A 17,254-nucleotide genomic window follows, 5' to 3' on the forward strand; every position below is an offset into this window, starting at 1 on the left:
TCCACAATGGACTTTTAAATTTCTGCTTAATTTTTCAAGGGTGTCCCTAGTGGCATACCTACATGTATTTCAAGACTAACAGTAAGTTCTATCACAGCTTATATTACTGAGCTACAACTTCATTTCAAGTTGTAACTTACAAATTATTGTCACTGAAAAGCTGAATGCACACCATTCGACTTAGGTGTGTTACTAATGTATCTTTATGCACATAATTTATTAACTGAATAGAGTATGCACCACAAGGATTAACTTGTTCATTTAGTGAAACCCTATGATGACCATTCAAATAGAAAGCTATGGAAGTGGCAATTTTACAAAATCTATCTCTTTCGTAGTTAATTTAGCAATAGTAGAATGAAAAGGTAAAGGGCTTAATCCTTAAAAAATTTTTTTAGCACTCTCATTTGACCACAAGTACTACAAATGAACTACGCATGTCATGCAAGTCAAAGAGATTAATTGTGAATCACAAGTCAATGGTCTGTGGAAAATGCTGGAATACATGCTTGTACTCCTTCTTCTCTCATACTTATCTAAAACAGTAAAAGACATCTGCAGGCCTCAAACCTGCAAATTGAAAAGCACACCCTAAGAGGAGGGTACACACTTCGCCCCTTGCGGACTAGAACCACGTAATATTTTCATTGCATTTCCATTAGTGCACCTTCAGATCTTTACCAAGAGGATTTATGCAAGGATGGTCACACTATTAAATCCTACCATTGTAATAATTACCAAAACACTGCAACTGCAAGGACTGCAGCACCAACTACACCCAAAGCTTTTACTAATGTCTGCTTTCCTAAAAAGGAATATATATGAAAACATTATTTAACATTAAAATACAAAACTTAGTTTTCATGAGCAAAAGCTTGACTAGCCTAGGCTTAATGAATTAACGAACTAAGATAAAGTGTTTATCAAAGAGAGAGTATTTTAGCTACTATGATTAACGTGTCAATATTGCCCAGCATCTTAGGCTTGCAATGCATTCAGAGAACAAAATAAGAAGTACTTGGCAAATTTTGTTGTACTGTTGCCTGTAGAACACATGGCGCAAATGTGACTCTCACAAGTAGATCCTTTACCTGAGGCTTTGTTACTTTGAGTAGTACTGGCTTTGGTACTTTGAGTAGTACTGGCTTTGGTACTTTGAGTATTATTGACTGTGGATTCAGGGACCTGGATGGCTTTGCAGCTTAACAAAATAAAACACACCATTACAATTACAGAGAAAAAGGATTGTCAGCTTGACATTGCAACTGGCATTCATGTAGCCTTTATCACCGATTACTAGGAATCTTCCTGAACATTGAATTACAGTTCAGTCAAACCTCAGCTAAGGGACGCCTACAATCTTGGTCAATTTAAATATTAAAAAACTAGTAGTAACCAGAGATTATGAGAGTGCGTTCGACGCTCTCACTTTAATATATATTTACCATAAATAAATGATTTCACTAGCTGACTTTCAACCTTTGTCTACTGCTAAAATCAACATTTTTCAGCAGCAACCGAGGTTTTACAGTCAGATATGCATAGTGTCAAAGTCCATGCTAGTGAAGAGGTCACGATTTGTTGATACGTTGCGTGACGCCACCAGTTTCTGTAGACTCTCAAGTTTCATAGAATATTTAAATTACGTACATTACTCTAAGCTAGCATTTGCAATCACATGCTGGTTTTGCATGGTCGTTTATCATAAACAAACTCTCCATGTGACTAATTCGAGTATTTCCCCTGATGAATAAAGTAGTCTTATGGGTCTTGCCTTCAGAGTACTTTTCCACCAATTCCAAACAATAAAATTTCGACCGGATAAAGACTGCTACCTTCGTCGAAGTGTTTAACCCATTGACGCCTGTGCTGCCCGTAACCGCCCGTGCAAAAAACTCCTCCATTTCCCTGTGCCGCCCGTAACCGCCCGAAAAAAAGCACATGGGGACAATTGCCTTTCCTACCCTCCCTGAAGACTTTTTGGTTCTCCTATTGTTCTATTGTTCTTGAGGACAAATAAACCAATCAGAATGGACTTTCTGAGCATATTTTCAGAGGACTTTAGGGGTCCTAGAAAGACAGTTTTTCTTCTTAAAATCGCGTGCTCGAAAAGTGCAGGTAATCATGGCGCGTTGCGGGCCAAATCTAAAAAACTTCCAAGGTCTGGTTTTCATTCCTAAGACGGATAAATTACTGCTTTGGGCTTTAAAATAGAAAGGAAAAATACAAATCAATGTTCAGGTGGCCTCTGAATGGAGGATCAAGGAGTACAGAGTCCTCAAAACTTTCTGGTGAAGAAGTTTTTCTTCCTACAACTGCCGAGAAAACATGAAGATCGGAGCGCTTTCAAGTAAGTTTCGACGACAGATCGCAGGTTTAAAGCGGCTTTTCGGACTTCAGAAACAAAAATGGTAATGTACATTATTACTTTGAAGTTGATTTCAACTTTTGGAACGATTGGTAAAGCCACAGGCGTTAAAATGACTGCAAAAGCGGTCGGCAAAAACTCAAGCTTTCGCGTTAGCGTGAAGAATAATTTGAACGTGCGGTCATGCAGCAAAGCACGTCTGCGAGATTTTGAACAATTTTTTACTTTTAAATAGGTTTCTTCGTCTCAGCTTGAATAAAAATTTATTGTTATTGAACTTCCTTTCGCATTTCTTTCATTTGGTTCCCTGTATTTGGGAATTTTAGGTTTTAAAAGTGAACAGTAACTTGCACGCTGGATTTCTGCATATTTAATTTACGGTGACCTCCAGGCGCTTTGTTTATTTAGTTTATTCGCTTCGTTCAAATATTTTTTGGAGTCTTATTCAGCTACTACAGAACCACTGAGAAAAGAACTAAATGGCCACTTATTTAACACAGTTGAAATACGACTGATCTCAAAATAATTCGCTTGTTTTTGTCGTGTTTTTGATTTACGACTTTCATCTTTCTTTCGCAGCGCCGTAATATTTTCATTGCGCGGCGAAGAAATTACTTGATTTCTTGTTTTCAGATTGATTTTTACATGAGTTCTTCGCTTTTATTTTTCGTTGTTTTCTCAAATGTTAGCCGTTATAATACAAGAAATTCAATTCTGTTGTATTTGGTTCGTTTTTTCCCCCGAAGTCAATAATTAACTCATTTTCGTAAAGTCAATTTTCTCAGCTTCTGTGGGACATTTTGTCGCGTGGTAAAGAAATAATATAATTTCTTGTTTTCTCATCAGTTTTACACATTAGGTTGAGTTCTTTTTGCTAATATTTTTTAATATTTTGACCCTTCAGTTATTCAACTTTAAATAAACGACGTCTTGAAACCTGATCTTGTGTCTGTGGTTACTGCGCATATGGTTTATTTTTGTGCTTTCGCTTGCTCAGAAATATTCCAAAAAACGCCAGGGAATTAGGGGTGGGTCGCGGGCAATTTCATTCAGGCGTCAATGGGTTAAATTCCCCAAAATCTAACGCTGCGAGCACATAATAGCAAAGCGTATGGCGACTGAATGGAAAGAAGTCAAAAAATGATCCATCGGAAAGACGAACTCCCATGGCCTGCTCACATACTCAAATGTTTGCCACATGTCTTATCACATGTCTTAACATTAAACGGTACCAGTTTACTGGCCGTGGCATGCCCCTGCAAAAATCAAGCCAGGTGGCCATTTTGGTGTCCTTACAGGAATGTGGTTTTTTTGGCCTACAACCGTGCACAGGGAGACCAACTCTGGAAAACCACAGGTCAAAATTAGGTTTGTGTTTCACTTTGTCAAACGCAATTACGACCAACCCTCCCCCCACTTCAGTGATGGGAAAAATGGTGTATTTTGGTTGTAGTGCAAGTTCATTGTTGATTCAGGTGGGTAACTCAGCAGCTCTCTCAATACTCCAATATGGCGGATCGGTAAATGCTAGAATGGTGTGAGCCCGTCCTTTTGAAGACAGAAAATCATTGTTGGAGCTGATTATTTTTATCATAAGTTTTTTAATATTTTTTTATACGTGTACACATTTTTCGCTGAAGCTTTTTTAAGATATAAGGTACTTTCCAGCATAGCCCAAAATTTACTTCAGACCAGATAAGTATTTTGGTTCTTTTTCAATTTTTCACTTTCCAAGAAGTAACTTTACTTTCCAAAGGACAGTGGCTAAGTGTAAGTGTCGAGCCCTATCGACCCATATATAATAATATATTTACAACAATCATGAAATAACATGTTTGTCTTACCCAGGAGATGATGAGTTGAATGTATCTATAGAAAAAGTAGGGAAAAGAATTCATCATTTCACAACAATTATTTTCAAAAAATTATTTTCTAAACACTTTCTGCGATTTCTAAACTCAAGTATCTATGTAACAGAAGTTCAAGGCTGTTTATCTTAAAGTTTGGCACGTGACATGCCAGACAGTAGTGTCACAAAGTAACAAGAGTGTTGCAGGTGTGAAGATAAAGGCAACACCAACTCAAGCGCTGACGGCCCTGTATTGTCTGCTTTCAGTGTGGAAGTTCTACAACTGTAACTGTTAGTTCCGATCAATAACAATTATTAAATAATTATGTCCACTGGCCCTGAAAGGTTTGAGATAAATCTGTTCAATGGCTAGATTATATTCAACAGTGAAGAAAAACATACCTTTTTTGTAACTAGCATAACCAGCGATAGCTCCAGAAAACTCATCTCTACGATTTGATGCAAATCTGACCGTGACTGCCTGCATTTGCTTTATAGTGTAATAGGGCATGTCTGGCTTTGCACAAATCCTTGGAACAATGTCTTCTTTACCCCCTGCTGAATTTGTACCTTGAAGAAAGAAAGTTGCCTTGATCATTCTGTGCAAATTATTAAGTAGCTCCTAGCAATGATTAACAATTAGTTCATGGCACCTAAAAAAACTCGTTTACCACAAGTACCAGCAGAGAATGGGTCAATTGTGATATATTAAAAATTCTAACATGGCGCCAAGGTTTAACATCAGCAAAAACAAACTTGAATCATAGTTTATTCATGCATCAACCTCAATGCGATATTCTTTTGTTGTAGTCCCCCGACCACCGGAGCCATGTCTCAACTATAATCTATTGAAACAGCCATTCGTGAAAGTTTGTTAGATCTTGGTACACCGTACATGTATGCCCTAATCTGCTAACAGATCACTGAATAATTTGTTATAGGACTAGTGAATGTACATGGACTGTAGTTCAGAAGATTTTAAAGTTCCATTTTGATACTCACAAATAAAATAGATGCAAAAGTTAAAGGGTTTGATGTAAAACTTCCTCCTCCTCCACCCCCACCCCCCACCCCCCAAAAGAAGGATGCTTGATGATTTCAGGATTACACTGTACACTTGATAATAAACTTGCCATTACCCATGATGCCTCTAGGTGGAGTTAGAGAGATACTCTTCACATTCAGGCTGGGTTGTTCAAAGACCAATTAAGCTAAATCTGGATTAGCATGAATTTTGATTTCATTTTTCTAACTTTTTGGTAAGGTTGTTGGTTTACGATGTTTGACCTTCAGTTCTGAGTTTTAATAATCTCAAACCATACAAAACATATAAAGCAGTGAGACACGTCTTTAGACAACAAAATGAATACTTTGGTTAGCTTTTAATCCTGGGTTAGCATTAACTGGCTTTTGAACAACCCAGCCCAGGTGTATGAAACCTGGGTGGAGAGGGTTATGTGTACATCAGGACTCGAAACAGGGCTACTAATTTCTAACTACAGTGTAACCAGCTTATAAGGGCAAACATCTAGTATGCTTCTCTTTTGTTTTACCCACCATTAATGCGTATTTCATCTGCAGTCACGGACGGCCTGTTCGGGTCACATTCATGTTTTCCCTCCATTTCAAAGCTCATGAAAAACAGGTGAACAATCTTTTCTGCTGGAGGATTAAATGTCCATGAACAAGCAGCATCTGGAGGGTACGTCAATGGCCAGTTGGGAGTGAAGAATGTTCCATTAGACGATCCCAGGAGCTTGGTACTACTACAATTGATAGAAAGGTCAAGCTATAAATTATTATTAGCTGCCAACAGACACCCTGTGTGGGTGGGCAATTGCCGCAAACAGACACTTATCATAGTCATGGACCATGGACAATTACAAAGTAACACTATACACAATCTTTAACTCTATTATGAAACAACTTCCCATTCAAACGTTTGTCTTTGTAAAATGCATGCTCATGTAATTCTCAGTCTGTATTTGTTACTACAATCAGCATGCATATGTACAACTAGGAAGTCATATCCAATAGCCTGGCACTTAGTGTATCTACTTTACAGTCCCACTGGTGGATTCTGTCTGTCACATTCCCGACAGGAATGTGAAGTTTCTTGGGCCAATTTTGAAGAAATGCCAAGTGCAGACTACACTATTAGGTGTCTTTGCACCCTTATAATTTATTCACAAGTAATTTACAGGCCTGGTGAAAACACTATTCTTCACTCTAAAATCAGCTTTCCAATAATAAATAAGGTACTAAGCTAGAAAACAAAGAACAAAACAGCGACAAAGATACATGTAGTTCAGATTGGGGAAGATTGAGAAGGATTCCAAACAATAAACTTGATACAGTACCCATCAGAAGAAACCTACCAGGGAACACGTTTGCGAACAGGAACAGAACGGATACAGAATGGATACAAGAACGCGAACGGAACAGGAATGGAACGGCTACAGAATGGGTACAGAACGGATACAGAACAGATACCGAACGAAAATGGAACGGATACGGAATGGTTACGAATCACAAAAATGGAAAAAAGCTTTCACCAGAAAGTAAACCATAAGAGAATGCGTTCTTCAGAACACGTGCTAGTAAGTTATGCCATCAGAGTGCTTACCAAGGATTCAGAAACGATGTAACTTTAAATACAAGTTCGTCCAATTTTTGTCCGGCCCGGCAATCTTGAGAAAATGACAGAGTGAATCATCTTATGTCTTTTTTTTATTTCTTTTTACACCCACTAAGCAAACATTTTCCCCGCATCTTCTTGTCCATTTTGTGTTCATCACAGCCATTTTGTTATTGTCGACTTATGTCCAAGTAAGGAAATGGATTGACGAGTTGAGTTAGACTGGGATTGAAAGGTTTCCTCATGAAGAGAAACAAAACAAAACATAAATGTTTTGGTTGACCTTCATTACAGTGTTGTTCACCAACTTTGCAGAAGGATCAGCGAGGATAACATTCAATCTTAACTGAGCATTCGCCTGTGAAAATAACATCAGTAAAAGTATCACAAAATACTTGCTTAGGCTTTTTGTCAGTACTCTGCACTGCTTGCGTCCTCCAGCCAAGTTTCTTCCACATTTGCCAAACAGTTTTTGGCGATACTTCAATGTTAAATCTCACTAAAAGTATTTGTGTAAATACAAAGTGCTCGGCAAGCTGGTTTACCTCTTCCTTTCCTTGGGCAATCACACAGTCTACTGGTCGCTTTGTATCGAAGATTTGAGTTTACTGTTCGTATTCTCGCATAAGTGCGACAGTTTTAACGCATTTCATAAAATGCAAATGAGTGTCCCTAATCTTGTAAACGAGGTCTCTGAAACCTGGTTCTTCTGAACAAGTTCCTAGAACGCTTACCGATGGAATGCTAACAGAACGGGAACAGAACAGCACAGAACAGATACAGAATGGATACAGAATGGGAATGGAACGGGAATGGAACGGATACGGAACGGATACAGAATGGGAACAGGAATGCGTGTGAAACGGGAACAGAACACATTCTGTCAAGTGTTCCATGTTAGGTTTCTTCTGATCGGTACTGAAAATTCTGGCTAAATTTTCTCAGAGGGTCTACTGTGAGATAGAAACACAGTCAGCTACTGCAGCTGCATAGATTACTACTAGCACTCCAAATACAAATGCACTCTCCACCACTTGAGAACATGATACAAACCTGCAGTTTGAATTAGGATCCAATTCTGTGCTGTTATCTATTGAGGTGTACTCTGCTTTAAAGCCTTCAGCTCTCTTTGACTCATCAGACTTGAAAATTAGGGTCATACAGTTGTCGAGGGAGTAGATTTTGTTTGGCATTGTCAAATCCGAACAAGAACAGAATTTACCGATGGATGCCTTGTTGCATCTGAAACACAAGACAGCTTTAATGTACACTCAACTTTCCCTTTAAGTGGAATCGCCACTATAAGCTGGATGGACAGTGATTAAGATTTTGTTTCAGCTGTGACATCACAGGTTTCTACAGGTTTACATTATTACTATTAGCTCCTTGTATATACTTACATAGATAGATAGATAGATAGATAGATAGATAGATAGATAGATAGATAGATAGATAGATAGATAGATAGATAGATAAGGCCACAGCTACAATAGTACATTTTCATAAGTCTCTGTTTTCATCTCAAAGAAAACAAAGCAAAGTACCCTGTATTTTTGCCCACACTAACATTTTCACATCATTTTCACCTCTCCGTGCTAAGATGACAAAAAAAAAGTAAAAACAAGTGGGACATGGGAGTATGGATGCGTAAATTTACAGCAATCTCAGGCAGGGCTCAAAGTTTATTTTTGGCTCTAGGAGCACTTGTGCGACCAGGTGTAAATTTTTAAGTGCACTGCCAAAATTTTTAGGCGCTCAGCTACAGCTTCAATTTCTAGGAGCACCTATTTCAAAAGAAAACTAAATGCTCCAAGAAGAGCCTTTACTCGAGCTTCGTATTTGCAATATGAGCCCACTCTAGTTAAGCTTAGATATTGACTATTGAATTTGCTAAATAGTCAATTAACATACGTCAATTTGAGCTACAATCTTCATTGTCTTGTGATACTGGAAATTGAAACAATCTGTCCTTCTTGAGGTGGAAATGTCATATGGCATCCAGATGAACTTGGGCAAAGAATGGCACTTCGTCTTCGGATAATTCGTCCGTGTATAAATATGGGCTAACAGATCATCCATTCAGATGAGCTATTGCAGTAGTTTGTCTTGATAGACATACTTCTGTCAAACTAAAGGGTTTTCCAAGGGGAAGGGAGGGGGGACTCCAATATAAAAAGGATCAGGGTGATTGTTGGAAATTTTGAAAAGAACCTCTAAGAAGTACCAAGATCCTGTTTTGTGGACATATTTTTTCGGTTCCATACCCCAAAAGGTACCACAAAAGTTCCCACTGTGGACCTTTTGAGGCTTAACACCCTAAGGGACACCAAAACTGCTTTTAAACCCCTAAAAGGTACCGTGAACATGCACATCCTTTCTATAAGGGAGTCCCCCAGGGGGTTTTCACAGTACTTCGTCTTGACAGACAAACTTCTGTCAAACTTAAGAGTTTTTCTCTGAAGTTTGTCTTGACAAAGGACCTTTTGTCGATAATTCGTCTAGACAAATGATCCGGCTGTTTGCATATAATTACACACAGATCAATTTACTGTCAGACGTTTTGCCATTCCTTGCCCAGATTCATCCCAGCTAGATAGGATTTATTCTAGATAGACGATTCATCTTGATGTACTGTATAGTATGTCTGGACGTGTGATCCGTCTAAGTACAAATCAAGCCAATGTGCTCCAGTCATCACGGAAAATATATGAAGTTTTCTTTCATCATTAATCATTAATACAACATGCATGATCTCACCCCTAAAAATATCTCTTACTATTCTGTTATAAGATCGCACAAAAGCGTTAAACCTGAGGTGTGATAATTTACATATCTCCACTTGGTGTTAAAATGACGACAAAAATAATATTTCAGCAGTGTACATAAGCTTAATATTTAGCTTAATTCCAGTAGTTAAATTTTTCAATACAGCAGCTTTCAAGTCTCGACTAGACAAAACTTGTACTAACTTGTAGTTTCAGTGAGTTACGTTTCAAATCGGAAATAAAACCTCAAACATGCGTGTGAGAATGGAAGCAATATGTGACTCAATATTGGTCTTATCTTTAATTCAGAACAATAGTCTCGTCTCGATTTTACATAGAAAACAAAACATACGCGACGGCCATCGCCTTAATTACATGTATAGCTAAAAGTTGTCTTACTTTCGCCTGTAAACTGAGTAAAACACTTACCCGACAAATATTTCCAAAGAGTCTCCCTCACAGTTCGGCATAGTTCCCAAGATAGAGAGCTTTTTGAACTCAAGAATTACCCTTCGATTAGCGGGCACCATTATTCTGTACGTACATAACACGTTATCGTCGTAAGATTGAGTTGTGTTGAAGCCTGGAGATTCGATATGTCCATTCGAACCTGTGAAAGGTGACGTTGGACAACCACTAGAGACAACTACAGGCAGACTTAGAAGACACAGAAGACTCAGAAGTAATCTTTCTCCGTCCATAAGTGTGTAATTTCGAAGCAGACTTCGTCAACAATAACAAACGACTTCCCTGTTCGCTGTTGTCGCTGAAGGAAACCTCCCATGCACATTCTCGTCCCCAGAGCCTCCGTTTCTTTTGGTCACGTGGTCGGAGAAACGGAGGGCTCTGGTAGCAGCCATTACCGGATGTCCGTAAATCACGGACATCCGGTAACTCATGCGTAATTTTGGCCTGTATATCTGCTCATGCTCAGAAACTAATCCTGAGGGAGGGGAGAGAGGAATAGAGAGTATTCTTCAGATGTAAACAGATCGGAACGCTGACATGTGTTTTCACTTCGCTGAAGTTAGGTGATTTAGAGTTAAAAAGAGAGTAGAAAGCGGCCTTAAATGGCGTCGCCGCTTCAAACACGATTGCCAGCTTGTGTGATATTTTACCAACGGGTTTCGCGGTGCATTTTGTGGTGGACCGTCCAGAAAAATTCAGGAATCGATAGCTGTGTTCTTGTTGTTTCTTCTCTTCATATTCGATAAAAAGGAGAAGTTTAAAGAGCGAGGTGCAGTTGTGAAAGCTTTCAAGCAAAGTAATCAGGATACGGCATGTATTACGTCTATCGATGACACGGTAAAATTTGTTTATGGACACACGGAAGCGTTTGTGGAAATCAGCCGTGGAAATTGCATCACTGACCGGAGGATTTAAATATAAGCCGTGCTGATAGATGAAGGGAAAATTTTTTAATGGTAAGAACTATTTACTTCCTGGCTATCTACATAGGTTTGTAAGCTGCAGCAGAATAAAAATCTGTTGAACTCAGGAAAGTTTTGTTGTATTGGAGTTTTGCTCATGTTTCCTTGCAAGGAATGTAATAAAGGTGCTCACTTTCATATGATCTTTCATGTCCTCATTTTTCGAAGTAACCCCATTCTGTTCTATTTTTTTTTTTTTACAAAAAAGGGTCTTACACAATCAACAGATCATTAAACTGTCAAATTAAATCAATCGATCAACTTTTATTGTGCATTATTTACAGAATTAATTAACATCAGTAATATAATTAAATAAATATGAGAAGAGAAATCTATTTTGCATATGGCTATGGAAAGAATAAAAAAAATATGTGTGTGGTAACCAGGGTATAGGGTAGCAATTGGCCTTTTGAAGTGGTTACAACCATGTTAAGAAACACGCCAAGAAAAAAATAAAAGTCCTATGCTAGTTGTAATCGAGTGGTTATATATGTGTGTTGGGGGCTTCCATAATGGCTCTGCAGCAATTTTAATTAGCTTATCTGGAACATCTAATGATGGTTTTTGTACATTCAGGCTTGAGAAAAGCCTGTAGACATTACAAAACTAGATATAGGGCTATTCCACCATTTTGTCCCCCATCCCCCACTCCTTTTGTCGATGTAATCATTTTTATTCATTTTATACCTTTCAACCAGCTTATATAAAGCTTAATCTTTTGGGTGCTTTCAACAACAACAACAACACCAATTTATTTCAGTATTCCCATATGAGTATATGGTGTTACCAAAAATATAATACAGCAAAAATGATTTAACTATAACATTAGTATCTGGCATTGGTATACATGTAGAGGTTCCTGATGTGAAGAGAGTGATTTATATTGGTGTGCCTCAATGTACATTAAGGAAGATTTTTTTTAGGAAACTGCATGAACAAAATGAATGGGAAACAATGCAATGAAATTGCTCTTTTACAATTCATGTTACTTCATGGTAATAAGGCTTTTCAGCCTGTTATACAACCATGTGCAACAACAAATCTCAATGTATACTTTCTACGTCTTGTGGTTGATCAGAACATCAGCCACATAGCTTTACTATCAACAATGGTTCTTTCTCCATCTCCTTTTTTTTCAGTATTATTTATTGAACTGCAAGAGCAACATTCCTATTTGAATTATCCATAAATGGTCATCCTTCAAGGAATTTATGTAGCACTATTATGGTCTTTCAAAGGCTAACAAAAAGATTATGATACTTTTCTTATGGGGATATTAATGTAACTCTGTACACCTTTAATGTTTGATTTGTTTTTAATAGAGATAATTCCCACATTACATTTGGAAACCCACTAGTCCTGATGATTCGTTATCAGTTATACATGTATAAATAATTGTCTCTTATACTTGTTCACAGTTATTTGCATGGATGATAAATTATTGTCATTTACTGATTAATGTTATTGTGACGGAATAAAGTTTTGCTAGTTGCAGTTGCTTCCTAACAAAAGTGGGGAGAGAGGAAAGGGCCTCAAATTTCAGCTATGGTTATCTATGGTTATTTACCTTTACACATCATTTCCACAAGTAAATTATATATAAAAAAAAAAAAAATTTGGGTGAAGGCTCTAGAGCAAACTAAACTCTTGCCTGACCACAAAAGGTTTGTTCGTGTTTTTTGGGGGGAGACTATAAGGGAGGTCTCAATAATAAAGAGAGGGGAGCTAAAAAAAAAAAAGATATTATATATATCTATAACAGCAGAAGCTTCTTAACAGATAGTAAAAAATACATGCATAACAATATGTGGAAGAAACAAACCAAACTTCATGTTCAGACCATTTGCTACAGCATCCAGGTACGTAGCAGAGTATTATAACACGGACCTTTGACTCATTTTGGCAATTTAATATCAATACATTTTGGACTGCTAGAATCTGATCTCCTTGATCTTTCAGAGAGAGAAAAACACACTCACCTTCACATTTACAGTGCCACATTTGCTTAGCAAGAGTGATATTTCTTCGTCTTTTCACCTGGCTCTAAGTTTCCTTTTCAGCTTTTCATAAAGGAAGACAAACGTTTCTTAAAACCCGCTGCCGATTCGAACTTAATTTTATGATTTCTTGGGGTATGGTCAGCGACAAAGTAATTGTTGTATTAGTTGGTTGATTCTCCGAGTTCTAAACGTTTCTTCCCACCTTCTCCGCTTCTACAACAAAGGACGATGACTACGATCGTGAATGACATCGTTGCAGGCGACATACTCCTTTGGTTACGTGGAAACTTTAACGATTCCTTCGGATCTATCGGGAAAGGTCACCATTTGTTTTTTCGTAAAGCGCGCCTGTGTTAACTGAGCGAAGGTGCCGCCATCCGGGCCGGAAGTAAAATGGAATGTGTAGAGCTTTGTAATTTTCATTTCTGCTGCGCATTCATTTTTTGTCAGCCAATGAAAAAATTCGAATTTTTGGGTGCGTCCAGAGCTACTCGTCAACGACATTTTGAGACGCGTAGCACTGGGGACGAGAATGTCCCATGCATGGAGTAGGTCCCAGTGGCACTGTTATTCTGATTGGTCGAAAAGCTCTTCGTATGACCAGGGCGCTTGGTTACTAAGCTCGCCATCTTTGGTTTACAGTAGGTCCCAGTGTCTCTCGGCGAAAAACAAAAGATTTACTTGGACTCTACACGCGCCGACACGCGCCCCTTCAAAAATCAAATTAACAAATTGACGTCAGTTTTTCATGCGTCTGTCCTGTTGTTGATCATGAATTTCGTCGTAACATTGTCAATGTATATGTTTACCGTTACACTGAAAGTAAGTCGATGTAAGGCAAAAGTTCAGTAAGTTCATGATGTCTTCTGTCGGTAACGGTAGTTTAACAGTAGATTGTTGTATAGCGGTCTCGGTACACTGTAATGCCATTTGAAGTGGAATACTGGTGTAACGATAAACACTACAAACAGTTGCATGGAACAGCCATGGGGTCGCCTGTTTCTGTGTTTGTCGCAGAAACTGTTATGCAACACGTGGAGGAACGCGCCCTTGCAACTTGCCGACAAACGATACCGCTTTGGTTACGCTACGTTGACGACACCTTTACGACCGTTCACAAAGACGAAATTGACGATTTCCACGACCACCTAAACGAACAGAACGCCGATATCCAGTTTACTAAAGAGATCAAAGTAAATGGAAAACTTCCTTTTCTAGACTGTTTGGTAAGCCGCGACAACAACGAACTGCGAACGACAGTGCACAGAAAACCGACGCATACCGACAGATTACTTGACGAATCATCCTACAACCCGACTTCACACAAAGCCACGACTATAAAGACTTTGACGAGACGAGCGCAACTAGTTTGTGACACACCGGACAGCTTACTTGACGAAAACAGATACCTTGAACGTGTTTTTCACAAAAACAACTACAACGCTGACTTTATTAGGCGAAACATTTACCGACCTACTGAAGCTGACGCAACGAACAGGAACCCAACGCCTGTTACTACAGTGACTATACCTTACATTAAGGGTACTTCTGAGACCATCTCACGGATCCTACAGCCCTACAACATCCGTGTAGCCCACAGACCTACAACTACGTTACGACACTTACTGACCAAGGTGAGAGACAGGGACGAACCTAACAACAAACGGGGAGCAGTTTACAAGATCAAATGCTCCGACTGCGAGGCTTCCTACATTGGCGAGACTGGCAGAAACCTTAACACGGGACTGACTGAACTCAAACGAGCCACGAGAAATGGTGATGCCAACAATCACATTGCTGTACATCATCAACTGACAAACCACAACATTGACTGGGACTCTGCTCAGTGCTTAACCTACAATACAGACTATTTTCAACGACTGACTCGGGAAAGCTGGTACACTAGCCTAGAACAAACGCCACTTAACAGATATCAACAACCACCGGCGCCTTACAAATGACTTATCCATGACTGAAACGAAACCGACAAACGGACTTCCAACAAACCGACTTAATTTGACTAACAATAAACGGACCAAAAACCGACCAATATGACTAACAATAGACGGATCGAAACCCACCAATGACTGATGACAAACTTAACACGAGTCTTTCAGCCAATACCAGCATGGCTAAACTGACCAATCATATTCAACGGACCAGACTTATAACATCATCGACTGACAAAAACTATTCACTTGACTCTGAAGATGACTTCCGCTCAGGTTGTCGAAACGTCAGTCTCCAACAACAGTTCTTTTCAGAACTACCCTCACACGGACGATCACACTATACAAACTACTCATACACCTGGGTTCAAACCATTTACTAAGTCTTAGACCAGAAAAGTTGCACTTCGTTTTAAGATAGCGGCTATATTAGACTAATGGGATTCTTATATCGAGAGATGAAGTTCCAGGCGACAGTAGACTGTCTTGATGTAAAAAAAAAAAACTAGCAAGGTACCAGGAAAAACGTTACTAGACCTGAGATGTTGGACTTCGTTTCAAGATGGCGGCTATATTAGGACTTATTAGCGGAGCTCCGGGCCGCCAAGCGGAGCACCATAACTATAGGAACAGAATGACATGCATGTATAGAAATAGAAAACCGTGCAACTCTTTTTTCATGGTCATTACGACTAGGGGCATGGATCGCGGGTGCGTGCGCCCAACGACGACGACGACATCGCGCAATATGGCCGCCATACTCCAGCTAGTACCAAGTATTCATTTACAGCGTACGTCTTTGATATTTGACATCCATGTTAGGGTCAATTGACACCTGTCAAAACAAGGTATCTGCTGACCAGTATCATTTAGCGGTCTCAGGTTTATAGCTCATCGAGGTTATGTTTTTTTTCTTTAATATGACCGCTGGCTAAGTACTTGTTTTCGCTTGGATCCCAGGTTCATGTCAGGTTAATGTGTTGTAATTAGCGCCGGGTTGTTCGGAAATTGGGTTAACGCCAGCCCAGGATTAAAAGTTAAACGAAGTATAAATTTGTCGTCTATACAAGTGTTTTTCATTACTTTAGGGTCAGGGCTTGAGATTGTTCAAAATCAGAACAGAAGGCCAAAAATATGAACAGAAAACCTCACCGCTGTAAGTTACAAAACTCAAATCAAAATTATCGCTTATCCAGGGTTAGCTTAATCGGGTTTTTGAACAAAGCGGTCCAGAAGCTCCGCTTTTAGGCTTGGCTAAATCTATATATTATGGGTTTACTGGCGCAATAAACGACAAAAACATTTTACGCTGGGAAAGTTTTAAGAAAGGAAAGGTAAAGATCAGATTATCGGTGACAGGCAAAAAGTATATTTATTAATTCAAAAGTATTCTGACGGGGAAATGCAGGGATTCGTAGATGGAATTGGTCATCACGAAAGTAAAAGTCTTTACAAAAAGCATGGAAGTCCAAACTTCAAGTGCTTGTTGAAGTAATTTAACGCAGTGTTTGCGGTAACGATAACTTTCCAAAGTTTTGCGCCGAATGGAATAAAGGTTAGTTACAGAAACGCTTAGTTACTTATGCTGAAGGCTATGAAGTCCGTGTTTCTCTGTATTTTGCTAAATGAAAGTTATTGCTTGAAAGCTAAGCTAATGGAAACCAAATTCATTTATCGTGTTATGCATGCATGCATTGAGTTTAAACTCAAAATTTCTGATGGAAAGAAATCTTTTTCCTGCTTTGTTTGACAACCCAAATTGAACAATCAGGCCCAGGCGACAGACCGTGGAAAGCACTGAAAAAAGGGTTCAAAACTTCCCTTATTTTAATCTCAAGCGTAACCGGAGTCGGCGTAAAATTTTTATATGACGACTAACTTCTGGTCCTTTTTTTACATACATGCAAATGTCCATGTATATGTAGAATGAAAATGATATTCGTGTTATTGATATCTCAGCCAGTGAAAGGCAAAACTGTTTATAACATTTGTTATCGCTAGAGTTCCGGGTTCTCTAGTTCCCCCGTAGAACTGCCATAGATCGGGAACCGTGGTTTACCGGTACAATAGAACATATGTTTAGCAACTCTATTGACGAATCAGAGCGCGCGCAGTATCTCAGTTATTTGATAATGGCTCATAGCCCATGATGGCTCAGCCAATGAAAACTCTTGAATTGCATTATCCAATTGCGTTTAAAATGCTCACGCGACCTTTTTGAAATAATATCTTCGTAGTATAATGATCTAAAATTC

General features: G+C 38.8%; 2 protein-coding genes across 2 annotated transcripts in view; one reads left to right on the top strand and one right to left on the bottom strand.

The window, feature by feature from the left end:
* Window positions 1-716: 716 nt before the first annotated feature.
* Window positions 717-10,401, bottom strand: LOC145468139 (procollagen C-endopeptidase enhancer 2-like). The gene is made up of 7 exons (XM_081451826.1): window positions 10,050-10,401; window positions 7,909-8,097; window positions 5,775-5,983; window positions 4,620-4,787; window positions 4,213-4,237; window positions 1,092-1,201; window positions 717-805 (listed from the first exon to the last, which is right to left on the bottom strand). The coding sequence occupies exons 1-7, from the start codon at window positions 10,319-10,321 to the stop codon at window positions 735-737; spliced, it is 1,044 nt and encodes a 347-aa protein (XP_081307952.1). The 5' UTR covers window positions 10,322-10,401; the 3' UTR covers window positions 717-734.
* A 1,150-nt stretch (window positions 10,402-11,551) lies between these two features.
* Window positions 11,552-17,254, top strand: part of LOC145468141 (uncharacterized) — a 14,073-nt gene continuing 8,370 nt past the window's right edge. The window contains exon 1 of the mRNA XM_081451828.1: window positions 11,552-15,286. Coding sequence (XP_081307954.1) covers window positions 13,974-15,011 — 1,038 coding nt within the window. The 5' untranslated portion in view covers window positions 11,552-13,973 and the 3' untranslated portion in view covers window positions 15,012-15,286. The remainder of the gene's footprint in view (window positions 15,287-17,254) is intronic.

Source organism: Orbicella franksi, chromosome 14 (genome assembly GCF_964199315.1).
Source record: "Orbicella franksi chromosome 14, jaOrbFran1.1, whole genome shotgun sequence".
Taxonomy (NCBI): domain Eukaryota; kingdom Metazoa; phylum Cnidaria; class Anthozoa; order Scleractinia; family Merulinidae; genus Orbicella; species Orbicella franksi.